General features: G+C 43.2%; 1 protein-coding gene across 2 annotated transcripts; it reads left to right on the top strand.

Moving 5' to 3' along the window:
* Window positions 1-811: 811 nt before the first annotated feature.
* On the top strand, window positions 812-7,832 carry LOC137603405 (peroxisomal N(1)-acetyl-spermine/spermidine oxidase-like). 2 transcript variants are annotated; one of them, XM_068326842.1, is made up of 10 exons: window positions 812-1,083; window positions 2,451-2,627; window positions 2,817-2,947; window positions 3,075-3,262; window positions 4,304-4,485; window positions 4,976-5,145; window positions 5,394-5,479; window positions 5,560-5,666; window positions 6,332-6,486; window positions 6,608-7,832. In XM_068326842.1, exons 1-10 carry the CDS (start codon window positions 1,071-1,073, stop codon window positions 6,740-6,742), a joined length of 1,344 nt encoding a protein of 447 aa, XP_068182943.1. In that variant the 5' UTR covers window positions 812-1,070; the 3' UTR covers window positions 6,743-7,832. The 2 variants fall into 2 exon arrangements, with proteins under 2 accessions (XP_068182943.1, XP_068182942.1); XM_068326841.1 differs by lacking the exon at window positions 812-1,083 and adding an exon at window positions 1,090-1,925.
* Window positions 7,833-17,352: the final 9,520 nt, after the last annotated feature.

Here is a 17,352-nt window from a genome sequence, read left to right on the forward strand (position 1 = left end):
TCTCTGTTATAACATAAAACCTTTTAATTTGTCAGGTTAAGAAACCGACAAAACTCCATCAATCAAGGATCAAACTATTCAACTGAAAAAAGAAAAATAACGTCAAACACAAGTTAGGACAGTGGGGCAGTGGGTAGCGCTATCGCCGCACAGCAAGGCAGCTCCGGGTTTGAGTCCCACTCTGTGCGGAATTATCAAGTTCTCCCAGTGTCTGCGTGGGTTCTCTCCGGGTTCTCCGGCTTCCTCCCACCTCCAAAAACATGCATTTCAGGTTAATTGGCCGTAAGTATGAGTGTGTGCTTGCGTGCTTGTCTGTGTCTCTGTGTGGCTCCACGGTGCACTGGCGTTGCACCTGGACTTTCCCCCGCCTCACGCCCTCAGTCAACTGGGATAGGCTCCAGCTTCCCAAGACCCGCCACAGCGCATGAAGCTGTAGACGATAAATGAATGAACAAATTAGGACGTTAACTTTGTCAAAGTTAGAATGGTTTAATTACTGCATTGTGGGAAATGTAGTTTTTGATCAAAGCAGGCGAGACCTTTTTATTTGTAGACACTGACCTTTTATGCTCTTGTGGCCACATAAAATGATGTGGCGGGCCACATTTGGCCCCCAGGCCCTAAGTTTGATACGTGTGAAATAAGGGCTTAGTCTGACAATCAGCCTGACTCTGAGTTTCTCTTCTTAAATTCATCCATCCATCCATCTATCCATCCATCTATCCATCCATCTATCCATCCATCCACCTTTCTCGTCTTCAGCTGCTTTTCCAGCCTTGCGGGTCACGGTGTTACTGGAGCCTATCACAGCTGACTACAGCCGGGAGGGCGCTTTACCACACGGACTCGCGTCGCGGGGCCACTTGAAAACCAGACATCCATTCATGCACACACTCACACCTACGGACGGTGATACTGGAGGTGAGAGGACGCCCAAGCAGACACACACAGGAGGAACAAAAACTCCGCGCAGAACCCGGAACCTCGCTGCTGTGAGGCGACAGCGCTGCTCCGTGCGTCACGCTCAGCCCGTAGGGCCGGTTGATCTTCGTTGATAATGAGTCTGCTTAATGGAAACAGAAGGTAAAAAGAAAGACTAGTCAGTCATTTGGAAAAATTGAAGTTAATGGGTACCTGTGGCCTCTTGGGTGGAACGTGTTGCGCTCTTCGTGACTGCCGTTGGCCAATGCCCATATGTGAATGTCTCCACTACTCACTACCTAGACAATGGGGACATAGAGGTCAGAAGTCCTATAGAAACATGGAAATCGATTAGAGAGATAGATACTTTATTAATCCCGGAGGAAATTGCATATTCTTTAGATACTGCAGTTCTCTCTCTGCTGCGCTTTTCTTCTCGCTGTGATCAGCCGCTTTTGTTCTCTAAACACCAGAGCACCCGTAATAATACGAAACCCTAATATGTGTTTAGTCTTATTGTGACTTTGATGCTCTAATTGATAGAGACATCAGGATAAGAACCTTTCTGCGTGTCAACGACTCGCTTGTAACCGAGTACGTGTTGGAAACTAGACACGCACTCTGTTGCGCGTCACTCGTGCGTCCGCCTGCCTGTGGTTTGTCCGTGTCAAACACTAGCAGCGTTTGGAGAGAATTATGGGATGGCCTTTTGCTTATCTATGTTTTTCATACATAAACACCTATGTATAAGCAACTGCAAGTGGATTTGCTTCTCTCGGAGTTGCAGTAAAGCCACTGTTGGAAGTCAGTGGAAGCCTGGCCTCCGGTCACGTCAGGCGCACCGGCAACCATGGCTGTGAACGTGGATCCAAATATAGTTGTGATAGGTTGCGGGGTAGCAGGGATTGCAGCGGCAGGTAGGCTCGTTAAAGCTGGATTTCGGAATGTCCGGATACTTGAAGCGACTGCAAGGAGTGGAGGAAGAATAAAAAGCGGCAGACTGGGTGAGAATTGTACTAAAGTAACAGTTCCTCCTTCGTTCGGATTTTCTCTAGAGGAGATGGAATTTTCAGCAAACGATTCCAAACATTCTTAATTTCCCTTCGGGGATTATAACAGTGTATTAAATTAACAAATTATATTAAATCAGTCGGCTTTTTTTTTTTTTTAAAGTTGTAATATGTCTTGATACATCTGCTATTCCTTTTTGTTTTACTTTGCCAGCTACATACATTTACAGCTTTCACCTGATCTGTGCTGAACCACTGGTAACCTCACATGGAGACAGGGTGTAATCTGCATCATTTACTGCTATATATCAAATTTTCTGCCAGTTGCGTTCCTTGTTCATCAGTGAAGAACTTGTTTCCACTGTGGTATCCTACAGGAGGAATTTCTCCTTCTCATTACAGAATCTGTAAAATTGACATAGATCCTTTACGATTTTGCTCCAGATCTGATGGACTTTTCCTCTTTTACATAATTTCATTTGATAAATTATCACACTTATCCTTATGTTTCATGTGCAGGTAATACCATTGTGGAGATAGGTGCAAGTTACATCCATGGTCCATCTGAGGAGAACCCAATATTTTGTCTGGCTCGTGACTATGGGCTTCTGCATCCAGAGGCTCTCACTGCAGAGAATCAAGCCATGGACATTGCTGAATGTTTTCCAGGGGTTCCCAACTGGTTCAGCAGCTCAGGTCAACAAATATTGAAATTCAACATATCAACAGCCAGTTTGATCACATTTTTTAAACAATGTTAAGTGCATTTTATTTGTCCTATGTAATGATAACATCGTACATGCCCAGTAGTCTAGCTATTGGTTATTGTTTATTTCTCAGAAGTGCAAAAATATAAATATTTCTTAATCTGTGGGTGACGCACAGGCCAGAGGCTGAGTAGTGAACACATGAAACCTGCACTGGAGATCTTTATTGAACTTTTGGATGAAACTTCACAAAATGTCAATAAAGAAAACACTCGCTGGGCCAGCGTAGGACATTTCATGCGATCCGAGGTACGTCATCCCCCAACTACCAAAATTGTTTTTATAGTGTCAATATTTGAAAAGTACTTAATAAGAATTTTTTGACTTTTGAAAACGAAATAAAACCCTCATCATGGGTATTGGACAATGTGTACAGATTCAACAGCGAACAGCAGAGAGGTGGAAAGATAAGGATGCAACCACTAGGGCACTGCTTCGATGTGCCATTAGTGCCAGACTGAAGGAGGAGTGCTGCACCAATGCAGCTCACACCATGGATGAGATAGACCTGTCGGGGTTTGAAATGTACAAAGATCTTTGTGGACTGGATTGCATGATTCCTGGGTTTGTATAATAACCTCATTAATAATAATAATGTTTACAGAATGAATCATCAACACTTAAACAGACTGAATGACTGCAACTTACATAAGTTGATTCACATGAGCCTGATTCAGACTGATGACTGTCCTCCATAGCACAATACATTCCTCACCCAAACAGGTGTCGGCATACCCCATAAATAAACATTCATTCATTCATTCATCTTCTAACCCGCTTAATCCGCAAACGCAGGTTGCGCAGACTGCCTATCCCGGCAGCCTCAGGGTGTGAGGCGGGGGACACTCCGGGCATGACGCCAGTGCACCGCGGAGCCACATAGAAACAAACAATCATTCACACACGCACTCACTCACTCCTACGGTCAATTTGGGACCGGCCAATCAACCTGAAGCGCATGCTTTTGGAGGAAGCCAGAGAACCCGGGGAGAGCCCCCGCAGACACGGGGAGAGCATGCGAGCTCTGCACAGGGCGGGACTCGAACCCGGGTCCGCCGTGTTGTGAGGCGGCAGTGCTAAACACTGTGCCACCGTGCCGCCCAATAAATAAACAGATTTAAATAATTAGTCAGCCAGTTAGCAGAAAGTTGATTTGCAGTCATTAAGACGACACGTTACCAGTCTCAGAGATGTTTTAAGAGCAGGTCTAAATTCTCTCTAAAGATTTTAGGCTGTGCTCCTCAAAGAAATGTGAATTTCAGTTTGTTTTTAGCTTTGCAATAGATACATCTTTTGAAGATATAAACCTTGGCTCTATACATTATTTTTGAATAATTATCTGTACTACAGAGAAAAGCAGCTAATCATCAAGAAAATATTCAGCAGATAAATGTTAATTCAATTAAACACACAATAAGGCAGAAGTACTATAAAAATGTCAAAAGTTTTGTTTTTTCCTTATTAAGTTAATAACTTTCCTGATGTCTTTGTTGACAGCAGACAAAGTATGAGGTGTCCTCCAACTAACTTTTACATCTCAACTGAGATAAAGTTATTTAACTTATCTAATACCCCATAATGTTTGGTATTGTCTTTTTCTTCCAGTGGTTATGAAGGCCTAATCGATAGCCTGATGTCGGAGCTCCCCACTGATTTAGTGAGCTTTAATCGACCTGTGCGCTGTGTCCACTGGAATAACACAGACAAAAGAGAGACAGCTGTGACGGTCGAGTGTCATGATGGGGAGGGGATTGCTGCTGATCATGTTATTCTCACAGTGCCTTTAGGTAAACCTGAAATAAAGTTATTTTCGATAAGACGTTTTGACTTATGTCAAAGCTGAGTTTATTATTTGGGGCTCCGTTCTATTTCAGCAACATTATTTGTAATACAGTAGGGGTGATTGAAATGAATTGATGTTGCCATATGTGGAGCTTTAATTATAATATAAAAGCTCCACATTAATAAATAAAAAACAGCGAATTAATTTGAAATTAATGAAATCAAGTGACTGAGATATTAATTAGAGACAGGTGTCAGCTGTGTAAAAACAATCTCTAATATCTGAAAAATCTAAATACGGGATGAATCCAAAAAGAAAAAATGAAAATCTAATATACTGCTATAACATAGTTGTGTTTGCTGATGTGCAACACTCCCTTTAGTAGCCTCTAGTTACTCCTGTATATGTTATAACATTATCCTCGCTGTACATTGTCATTTATGTCAGGGGCTTCTAAAATACAGTATGCAGATAAACACTGTGTTTTTCATCAGGATACCTCAAGAAGAACCACTCAACCCTTTTCAGTCCTCCTCTCCCAGCAGAGAAGTTGCTCTCCATCCAGAGCCAAGCATTTGGAACATGCAACAAAATCTTCATTGAGTTTGACTCACCATGGTGGGATACTGACACTGAGGTTATTTATTTTGTGTGGGAAGATGAGGTGAGACGAGTTCTCAATGAATTTGAAAAAGTATATTATGTTGTAAAATATTGCACTAATCTATGTGATGTTAAAGAGTAGGCCTGTAACGTAACTCTAAATGACAGAATAAATATGAGTGCACTCAGCATGCTCTAAATGTTATAATGGAACATAACATGCAGCTTGCAGTGCATCTTTAACCTGTTTAAAGAATTGTGTGAAAACCAATCGTACAAGTTGTCTGTTTTACATTTTTTGTTTCTCAGGAGGACATTGTGGACCAGGTGTCAGATATAAGCAAATTCTGGATAAGGAAGATGTCATTTTTTACTGTGGTTGAATCCTCTGACAGGTTAGCAACAAATTAAGATATAAGAAACTTGAAATGTGACAGCTTGCACTAACCATCACCCTAACCCTGAATCCACACAGCCATGTCCTCTGTGGCTGGATCGCCGGGCTCGAGTCAGAGTATATGGAGTCAGTTCCTGAAGAAGAACTTAGATCTTCCATCACACAGTTGATCCACAGATTCACAGGTGAATTACAAATCTGTGATCTTAACTGCCTTCAAATCACGAGTATGAATAAAAACACTTGTTGATGCTATGTTTTTTTTTCCTGAAATAGATAGTCAAGAACCAATAGAAAAACAATTCCTTATGCATGATGTTATTTTATTTAATCGAGTAGAGGAACTCAGATAAATAGGTAATTCTGAAAGGGGCAACTGCAACAACGATTACCTGTCAATTTATTCAGGATTCTACTTGAAAACAAAACTCAAGACAGACAGGAAGCAGCAGAGGGCAACACAATTCCTAAAAAAATTTCCAAAACACAAAAAAACAACATTATCAGCTTGATAACCTTCAAAAATTCATGAAATATAACAGAAAAAACAACACTCAACTGTAAAAGTCATCATATGACAGCAATTATTTTTAAAAAATTAAAGTAATTTTCCGTCTTGTATTGGATTTAGGGGTCACTGCTCTGTTGTTCCACTGATAAAGAACTAACACTAAAATAATATTTCTCTTGCTGTTGTATTACTCAGTACTATATGACTTGTTACGTATTTTGGGATAAATCAACAACTCAGAGTGAGCACTTAATTTTTTATTTTCTAAAAATTTAGTTTATGAAATTTTTTAAGATTCTTCTGAGGATGGTTTCTGTTATATAACCTGTATGTGTTTAGGAAACCCAAGGATCGTAGTGAGGAGAATCCTGCGCACCCAGTGGTTCCATGATCCATGGACATATGGATCCTACTACCATACAACAATAGGTTTTTCAAAAAAGGACATGGAGAACATGATGGCCCCCCTGCCAATGGAGGGATCACAGTCACAGGTGTACACACGGACACACCTCCTTCAAACACAACCACGCATGTAGATATGAACAGCCTCACAAATACAACTCAAACCAACACCTTCAAGCTCTCAGCTTTAACTGCTACTGTGTGTTGCAGCCTCTACAGGTGTTGTTTGCCGGAGAGGCTACTCATCCCCACTACTACTCCACCGTCCATGGAGCTCTTCTCACTGGATGGAGAGAAGCTGATAGACTCATCTCTCACTACGCCCCCCAAAGGGGGACTGCATAAGGCAGTTTTGGTTTTGGTGAACAGGGTGTAACGTCAGTGTATTATTATTTGAAGTCAGCGATAATGACAGCTCCAGTGGCTCCAGTGTATTTGTCATGTTTGTTTTCATGCATGGTGCTGTAGTGGCATCTGAAGAAGAAATCTTTCTTGTCTGACCAAAATACATGCCTAATGGTCTCCACCAGGTTCCACTGTCTTTGTCTGCAACACCTATTTATTGATTTAGACAACTATTAATTCATTTTACATTGAATATGCATCCAATCATTGTTTTAGTTTTATTTATTGGATTAGGTGCGTATAGATGGCCAAAGGGCAGCTTGATCAGAGAGACTTTTCCTGACTGAAAAAAATATAAACCTGTACCATAATATTTGAAGTTGTAGAATATATCAACAGATTTTTTCTGTGTTTTTTTTCTCACCCTTTAATCCAGCTAAGGTTAAATTATAGAAGTAATACATATATCTGATCATATTTATGCTTTGCTCTCTCAGATTACCGTAAACTTTTTAGGCTTAGTTTGTTCACATCATAAATGATGTGAAAAGGTGAAATTGTTAAGATATTTGCTCAGCTATAATTAACCCGTATACATTGTTAAGACAATGTCAATCAGTAATCTAATCAACCCAATCGAGTAATTGTGGTGATAACGCAGATATGTGCTTGTTCAATCATGTAATACATTTATATACATTTTAACTATGGTTCATTCACTGTTAAAATAGTACATTGGAGTCAGATCATGTAGTTGCATATAATTCAGGTCATATGTTTGCATATTGTCATAACTGAATGTCTGATTCCTCATGAATTTAAGGTGTGGATGATAAAATGTAAGTCTTGATTGTCAGGATATGAAGACCAAATAGCAGAAATTATCCAATACATAGTCAAAACATGCCCGGGTCATTCTGTATTGTCTGAAGGAGGAGGAAAGAGTTAGGTGAAAGTAGCCTCCCAGAAAGTAGACTATAAAGTTCTTTGATGATTGGACTTCGTCTTGATAAAACGCAATTGAAGGAATCCTCTGCACAATTATTGCTTCATTTCATTCTCTGTCCAATAAACCTCCTGATTTGCTGAAATCTGACATCTTCGTCTTGTGTCATTTCTGGAATAAATGATTTTTTTGTCTGGCTATCTGAAGAACGGAAAATTCACTAACAAATTTGTGGTGTGTGTGACCTGATTCTAGACTTGGTTCCAAAAATCCACATCAAGTGACATTCATCCAAGTGTGCAAATGAGAAGGTAGAACAGAAACCTCTGAAATTCTGTCATAGAGAAGATCAGAGCTGTCCCAGATTAAGTTATTTATGAGGGCAGAATGCAATGATTGACTTTGTGTCTCATGGTGACAGGCTAAGAAAAGTGATGGAGCAGGTTGTTCATGTGGACCAGACTTACCTGTGTTCCTGGCAGGCTAATCACAGATAATGTACATTTTATTTGGAATGTTTTGGAACTCTCAAGTTCTTTGGGCACAGAAGTTGGTCTTATTTCCATAGATCAAGAAAAGGCTTTTGATGAACATTGTGCCACAAAACATTCGTATTTGTGGCACACCTTACAATGTTTTGGTTTCAGCTCTGACTTTATTGCCAAGTGATGAGAATGAAACAAGTCTGCTCATTGTCTAGTGATAGACAGTGAGCAGACTTGTTTCATTACTAGACTCACTAGACAGTGTGCAGTTTAAGGGTAAGGCATCTGACTCAAACTTGCCCAGGGTCTGAGTCAGGGTTTTTTAACCTGGTTTTTAGTTTTAGTTGTTTGCATTATTTATATAGTAAGAAAGAACAACATAAAATAAGGATGTATGGTGATCAAAACAAGTTAATTGAGGCAAACCTGGAATACTGGATGATGACAAAGATTTATTCTTCTTGTTCTTTTCCTTTTGACTTTTCCCTTCAGCAAATCAATTGCCTCCATCTAACCCTGTCTTCTGCATCCTCTTCTCTCACACCAACTACCTTCATGTCCTCTTTCACTACATCCATAAACCTCCTCTGTGGTCTTCCTCTAGGCCTCCTGCCTGGCAGTTCAAAACTCAGCATCCTTCTACCAATATATTCACTATCTCTCCTCTGGACATGTCCAAACCATCTCAGTCTGGCCTCTCTTAATTTATCTCCAAAACCTCTAACATGTGTTGTCCCTCTGATTTATTACAAAATAATAATAAATACAATGTAAAATCTTACTGTCGTCATTTTTGACCCATGTCAGGTATCAAAGGCTCATAGTGACAATGTTAACAGGCTATGACAGTTGACAGTTAAGTTTAGACACAAGTTTATGCATTGTGAAAATAGCCAGACTGATTTGTGAGTTTGAGTCAGTATAAAATAAGTATAAAGTATAAAATGATTGTTTATGCAAAACAAATTGTTATAGTTACATAGATGCCAAGTAAATATCAAAGAATCATTTGGCCTATAAGTAACATACAAGACCTTTAATGACAATTGTCTCACTATAGCTGTAACTTTAATGTCCTCATCTGATCTTTGCCAAGGATGGAATTTGATGCTGTACATATATGTTAACGCACCATTTTTGACACTTTGCATTACAACTGCACCATTTTTAACACTTTGAATCACATCTTATAATTCACTATTGTAAATCACCACTTTTTAATTAGTGTGCCTGTTAAACCATCTTTGCCTTGCAGATAACACAATAACTCACAACATCCTAAATGTGACCTCTGACTGAAGAATAATGTGATTCTGCCAGCATGTCCTTGAGTGGATCCTGCAGCTGCGAGATAGTAGAGTGAGCCTCCCCAAACCATGAAATATTTTGCCACAATGTGGGAAAATGGAGAACATCTTGTGGTGGCATCTTCTGATAGGATGAGAGTTAGATCATCCCATGTGAACACCTACTAGAAAGGGTATAAATATTGTATGTAAATTATGGCTCTTTGCACACAGCTTGGAGTTTCTTTCCTGTAAGTCTCTGTGCCCAGAAATTTCTGTAAATAAAGTACTTTGTGTTTTTGCAACTTAACCTGGTTTTTGTCCTGTTTATTTAACTTCGAAAAGAAATTGTCCCAGTTCAAGATCAACGAATACGCTGAAAGGCCACGAGGTCAGCCGTCCTCCAGGACCAGGTTTTCCGGCCTTTCCTTCAGTTGGTGACCCTGACGTGATCTTGACTGGACTTTTGAGCGACAGAGACAATATCCAAGGGTACCCAAATAAGGTAAGAGGAATTTTATCCTCACATGGGTTTGTCTCTGTCTGTTGAAGTGCTGTTAAGATCCACCAACTTCAATTTGGTCCCGTTTAAATCATTTTACATTCGGACAACAAGTGAAGTTCTTAAACTCTTTAAACAGATCTGTTGAATTGTGTCATGTTAAAAGATTATACGCAGTGACAGTGTTTTCGGACAGTAATCTTTTACATCACGGCGGCGTCCGTGCTGGCTACTACAAGTACATTTTTTCTGGCAGGTAGTGGTACTCAGTGGGGTTGTGACGTTTACACCCACTGTTTTAAATTAACGGTCACTCTAAGAGTCGGTGCGGGTTGCACTGGTCTATTGACACATAGATCCCAGTGTTAAAGCCGTCTATTGGCAAAACGTCGTAAAAATTCTTCCATTACGGAAGTGACTGAGAGGTTAAGCGGTAAAGGCTAACCTGCGCGCTGTGATAGTGAATACCGGGAGTGGGCGTGCTATCCAATGACATAATTTTCTCTATTTAAAACTATTGAACACAAATACCAGGAGTGGGCGTACTCTGACGCTAAATTCCAAACCTCTTTGTGAGAATTCAAATTTAATAAAAGGCCTTAGAAGTTCACAATGGAAGGTGAATTCGACCGAGAGAATGAATGGTTTAATTGGAATGATATTCCAGATGATCCAAATGGTATACCTCTAGAAGACCAAGTTAAAGTGACACTCATAGGGGCATCCGAAGGACTGTACACAAAAGTCCGCAGTAAGACGGAGACTGATGTGAATGAATGGGTGAATGAATGCTGCCGAAAAGGATGGTTTCCTCCCTGCACTTCGAAAAAATCACTCGTCTTTCTTATGAAACAGACTGAAAAATCATGTATTAAGAAACTGGCGGAGCTGGCAACAAAAACTTCAACAACCTACAAATTTAGCATTCCAGGCAGGAAAGCTAGAGACTTGCACGAGAAGGTTGAAACTGTTAAATCACATGCCAGATTACTGGCTATGGAAGAGCGGTGAAAGGCGGTCGAAAAAAGGAATCAGAACAGTGTGCTGTAGCCGAACGTCCTGACCTGCCTCCGTACCCGGAGGAAAAACCAACTTCTCTGTTTTCTAAAACTAATCCTTCTGTGCCGAGTCCTTATGCAGAACTCCATCAAGCTCTCTTAGACACACAGACGCCTCAGTTTCATCAGACATACATACACCAGACGCTTCAGGCTCCAGTGTGGACCGTCTGTGGAGGACACCTCCACATGAATCAGACGAACCCTAACTCACTGCCGACAGCACCACCTGCAGGTAAACCAGAATATTCAGAAACTGTCAGACTTCTTGCTGCAGGAACAGAACGGGCAAACAAAGCACTGAGAGATGAATTTGAGGAGATCCTGGCCTCGGCTACCTCCCTTGGTTCTTTTGATGAATTCATCATGAAATTGGACGAGTTCAAGCTGGAACTCAGACGCCTCCCTGAAGCTCAGAGAGGAGCTGAGACAGAAAGTTGAAGAAGTGTAGCGTAAAGCCAAACGTCACTTCCAATATCAACTCGACGAGTCCTGCAGACGTCGCGAACAAGCTCAGCAATTACAATCAGAACAAATGAGACAGGAACTGGCCGAACTCCTACTCCAAGTGAGTACGCTTGCCCTGAATGCTCTACCCTCTTGCTCTACAGAACCAGCCCCAGCTTCACCTCCTGCACCGGTGATGGCTAGACCAACCACCCGTTCTCAAACCAACGTCCAGGCTACGTTGGTCCAGAAAATTGACCCCGTTTTGGGTCGCTCCGCTCAAGTCTATAGACCTTTCCCTCCAGGAGATCTTAATGTTCTCATTTCAGGTCTTCTGGCAATTTCCGCTGGAGGACAGAACTGGCTTGCAGCAGTGCAGCGTGATGCGATTGGTCATGATTTGTGCAGTGGTGACATGCAGATAATTTTGACTAAAACTTGTCCACAGGCTATGTTAGCTCAAGTATTGCGGGACACCGGATTGAATGACCTTCCGAAAGAGCATCCTCTAGAGGGAGCAGACTTCGGCCTCATGAGAGAGAGGTTTGACCATACATTTTCCTCTGCCAGTGTGCATTGTCTTTGACTTGGTGTTCATTCCAAAAGCTGAGGAGGAAGCAGCTGATTTTGTTAATCGGGCCAAAACTGAATATAACCTCAAAACAGGTTTTCCCTCACATGCGAGTCCATTCCACTCACAGGTCTTCCGCTCAGCCATTCTGAAGGGTGTTCCCAAAACAGTCGTGTCTGCCATGGAAGCAAATCCTGACATGGGCGAGGCCGACATTGACAGGTGGCTTGCTCACCTCAAACATCACCTGAGGAGACATGCTAAAGACAAAGAGTCAAAGGTAGAAAAACAAAAAACCGCAGTCTCACAATTGACTAACATGCAATTGCAGGGTATCAAAGCACAAGAGGAGCGTTCCTCCATCCCTGCAGCCAGTCCTCTGTCTGCCAATCCGGACATGGTGATGTACCAGTCTGGGGGCCAGTCTTGGGGTGGGGTGATCGACCAATATGGAGTCTGTTTTTTCTGTGGCAATTCAGGTCACTGGGCACGTGACTGCCCTCACAAAGGCGGATTTTTCAACCAAGGGCGTGGTCGTGGACGACGCATGCCCCCTCGTGCCGGACCTGCCAACTAGCAACAATCAAGATAGCAACCAAGAGGTCCCCACCCTCGACGTTCTCTGCCGCCACCTCGTGGACAGCAGGTGCACAACCAACAGTACCTGCCCCCTGGTGGACAGTATCCGCAATGAAGATGCCCTGAACCCACAGACATAGGCATGCAGGAGCCTATGATCACCATGACGGTAGGAGGAGTGTCCATTCCCTTTATGGTTGATACCGGAGCTCGTTTTTCAACTCTCCACCAGCTTCCTCCTGGCGTCTATGTCACTGATAACGTGATACCACTTGTTGGGTTCAAGGGTGAAGAAATTTCCCTGCATATGACTTTGTCAATGGTTGTTGATGTTAACAACCAAAGACTTTCACATTCATTTATTTTGGCTCCTTCTTGTCCAGCTAACTTGCTGGGTCTGACTCGTTGCATTGCACCTTGTACTATGACAGACATGATGACTCTGTATTCCAGGAAGCTTTCCGAGAGGTGGATGGCTCTCTTTGGGAACTAAAGGTTCATGATCTTTTTGTCGGAGGCCAGGGTGTTGCCTGGTCCGTCTCTTTGACGCCGGAACAGCTGGATTGGTATCGGATGGCAGATCCTGCTGATCCATCCATGCCTCCTTGTGTTCCCCATATCTCTTTGGCTGTCTCTCCCAAACATACACAGAAAGACTTGGGCCCTTTCGTCAAAGCCTGCGTGGAGGCCTCTGATTGGATGTCGACTCTTCATTCTGATTTGTGGTTTTCACCATCGCTTGATGCATATCGCATCAGCTCTCCGGAATTTTTGATTCCCTCTATTCTTGAGCACTGACTTTGGGAAAGACACCACGGCAGAAAAACCACCGATAGTGATGCTGCTATTGATCTTTTGGCATCACTTCCTCCAGCACTTTGGACCCAAGGTCCTACAGATGTGGGCCTTTGTAATGTTGCCCCTGTAACGTTTGACATGACCCCAGGTCCTATTTGGATACCACAGTATCCCACAAAGGAAAAAGGTCGATTGGGAATCACAGACACCCTTGACGGGCTGATAAAAGCTGGTGTCATTGTCGAAATACCACATTCTTCTTTTAACACTCCCATCCTGCCTGCTGAGAAAAAGGACACAGGAAAATTTAGGATGGTTCATGATTTGAGAGCTATTAATGCTGCTGTCACCACTCCCACTCTTCCAGTTCCGAATCCACATGCTGCACTGTCTCAATTGTCTCCTACTCATACTTATTTCACGGTAATTGATCTTGCAAATGCTTTCTTCAGCATTCCTCTCCATCCGTCAATGAGACCTTGTTTTGCCTTCACCTGGAACAACAAGAGATACTCTTATGATCGATTGCCTCAAAGCTTGGTCTTGTCACCTGGACTTTTCAATGCCTATTTGAGAGACCTCCTTCGTCCATTGTCCCTTCCACCTGGTGTTCTTTTGGTTCAATATGTTGATGACCTCCTTCTGGCTGCTCCCTTGGAACAAGCCTGTCTGACTGCCACACATTCCCTCCTCCTGCGGCTGCATGAGGTTGGGCTGAAAGTTTCTAAGGCTTAACTTCAAATAGCCAGGACTCAAGTTTCTTTCTTAGGCCGTTGTGTTTCCCGGCTGGGAACGGGTCTCTGGCCTTCTCACAAAGAAGACATTCTGCACTCTCCCAAACCACTCAATGTCAAGCAGATCCTGGCATTCCTTGGTCTTTGCAATTACTCTCGTCATCACATTCCTGATTTCTCTGACTGCACACAACCTCTTCGTGCTATGGTCAACCTTGTTGGCATGCGAAACCTTACTGCCACGTTGGACTGGACCCCTGCTGCTGAGGCAGCCTTCTCACACCTCAAATGCTGCCTTTCGTCTGCAGCCTCACTCGCTATCCCCAGATATGATCGGATGTTCTTTCTGGATGTTGCTGAAAAAGCATCCAGCATTTCTGCTGTGCTTTTTCAGAAGGGGGATAGTGGAGAACGGAATGTTTGCATGTATGTTTCAACTCCATTGGACAACTATGAAAAACGTCAAATTCCATGTTCGTCTTTCGCATCAGCCCTCGCTAGAATAGTTCAGAAAACTGCACATACGGTGCTACATCATCCATTGACAATCAGGACTGGACATGACACCATTCAGTACATCACAAGTCAACTCTTCATGACAGGGGGACGACAAAGGAAAACTGAAGCAGCCCTCACTCAACCACACATCGTCTTTGTCCACAGTGGAATCAACATGGCAGAAGGACTGATTGAAGGAGAACCACATTACTGCACAGAAAGAATTCAGAAAGACAGAAAACCAAGAGAAGACTTGTATGAGCAACCACTGACAGACCCTGACTTGTACTGTTCACAGACGGATGTTGTTTCAAAGGTATTGACAGCCTGCAATCAGGCTATGCTGTTGTCCAATACCAAGATGACAATTTCACAGAATTCAAACAAGAAAGACTTGATGGACCACAGTCAGCACAGAGAGCTGAAATAGTTGCAGTAGCAGAAGCGTTAAAGTATGCTGCTGGATGAACTGTAAACATCTTCACTGATTCAGCTTATTCTCATCTTGTTGCACATACTGCTCTAATAGAATGGCAAAGAAATGACTTCCAGACAGCTTCTGGTAGTCCAATCAAGCACCTGGATGACGTAATGTATCTCCAGGAAATGCTAATACTACCACGAGAAGTAGCAGTAATCAAATGTCAAGGACATTCAAAGAAAAAGGATTTTGTGGCACAAGGAAATGATGCTGCAGATGCAGCAGCTAAAAAGGTGGCAGGATATCGGCCAGCACTTCAACTTTTGGTGAGTGAAGCAGAATCTAATAATAAAATAACAAATGATGTAATCCGAGAGTGGCAGGTGCAAGCAAGCCCAGAGGGAAAAAGTGTGTAGAGGTCCAAAGGGGGTGAGAAAGATAAAGAAGGAATTTGGAGAAAAGAAGGTAAGCCATTTCCGCCTCAAAAACAATTGAAAACTTTAATTCAAGAAGCGGCGCAGTGGTTAGCGCTGCTGCCTCACAACACGGCGGACCCAGGTTCGAGTCCTGCTCTGTGCGGAGTTCGCATGCTCTCCCCGTGTCTGCGTGGGTTTTCTCCGGGTTCTCCGGCTTCCTCCCACCTCCAAAAGCATGCGCTTCAGGTTGATTGGCCGGTCCCAAATTGACCATAGGAGTGTGTGTGTGTGTGAATGGTTGTTTGTTTGTTTGTTTGTATGTGGCTCCGCGGTACACTGGCGTCGTGCCCGGAGTGTCCCCCGCCTCACGCCCTGAGACTGCCGGGATAGGCACTGGCTACCCCGCGACCTGCGTTAGCGGATTAAGCGGGTTGGAAAATGAATGAATGAATGAATTCAAGAAGCCCAAGGACCATGTCACATAGGCACAGATGAAACACTGAGACGACTCCGTGACTGGTGACATCCGTTCATGAGAACAATAGTTAAAAGTGAACTGCAGGACTGCAGCGTTTGCAACAAACATAATTGTCTGCCAACGACCAAACCACCTCCAGGGGTGCAGGATCAGGAAGTAACAGCGCCTGGTCAGGTGATTTCAATGGATTTCACTGACATGATTAAGTCGGTGTTAGGTTACCGCTATCTGTTGGTGATAGTGGACTCATTTTCAGGGTGGCCAGAAGCTTATCCCTGCAGAGCAGAAACAGCTGCTTCTGTTGTGAAACATCTTGTGAATCATTATATTCCAACTCATGGGTTTCCGAGGAAAATCCAATCTGATAATGGAACTCATTTCAAAAACAAACATCTTCAACAGGTTGAACACATGTTGGGTCTGAAACACACTTTTGGTTCTGTGTACCATCCACAGTCTCAGGGAAAGGTTGAGAGAATGAACAGAAACATCAAGGAAAAGATGGCCAAGGCTTTGGCCTCCACCTCGATGAATTGGCTACAAGCCCTACCAGTAGCCCTAATGAATGTCCGCATGTCATTGAATTCCTCCACAGGCTGGACTCCATTCCAGGCTCACACTAACAGACCTTTTCCAGCTCCAACAGCTCCACTGGAACCTGACCCAACGATCCAAGGCCCAAAAGGCCTCCAAGAACTAACCATCAATTTTTCTCACTTGACAGATCCGCATGAGAAGCTCCCGAAATGCATGAATGTGTGTGAATGTGTATGGCTGAGGGTATTTAAAAGGAAATGGTCTGAACCTAGGTGGACAGGTCCCTACCAAGTCACTGAGCGAACGGGAACTGCAGTCCGTTTGCTAGGAAAGGGGGACAACTGGTTTTATCTGACGTCCACCAGGCTTGCAAAGACCTCAACGGGAGTCGCTCTCCCTCCTCCACAACCAGAAAGCTGCTAAAGGTGGTGACGACCACCGAACATCGGTCCCCAGTGAGGACGTCGAGCATCGGCTCCAACTGAGGACAGCGTGTGGTGGGTTGGAGGTAGCACAGGCTATCATCCAGTCCTGTGTCTCCATCCCGGGTTCAGGCAGTCACCCAGGTGACTGACCCAAGTTCCTGAAGAGACCCCAGCGGTCACGGAGCAGCGATCAAGAGCAACGCCCTCAACCAGCGTTCCGGGCCAGTTCAACCCAGAGGAAAAGGTGCAAGACCTCCCTCTCATATCGTCAGTAAGATGGGAATAATAATTAAATCAACTGTTGGATGTATTGTGGTACCCCGACCCTGCTGGTATTTTGGAATAAGGTTCGTGGTTGAACTCTTTTGAGTTCAAAAGGGGGAATGATGCTGTACATATATGTTAATGCACCATTTTTGACACTTTGCA

Source organism: Antennarius striatus, chromosome 11 (assembly GCF_040054535.1).
Source record: "Antennarius striatus isolate MH-2024 chromosome 11, ASM4005453v1, whole genome shotgun sequence".
Lineage (NCBI taxonomy): Eukaryota > Metazoa > Chordata > Actinopteri > Lophiiformes > Antennariidae > Antennarius > Antennarius striatus.

Excerpts from the sequence above, each read along its gene's own strand:
- LOC137603405 (XM_068326841.1), top strand. The coding sequence starts at position 1,772 with ATGGCTGTGAACGTGGATCCAAATATAGTTGTGATAGGTTGCGGGGTA. Across the intron at positions 1,926-2,450 it reads AATAAAAAGCGGCAGACTGG|GTAATACCATTGTGGAGATA; the intron begins GTGAGAATTGTA and ends TTTCATGTGCAG. Across the intron at positions 6,487-6,607 it reads TGGAGGGATCACAGTCACAG|CCTCTACAGGTGTTGTTTGC; the intron begins GTGTACACACGG and ends TGTGTGTTGCAG.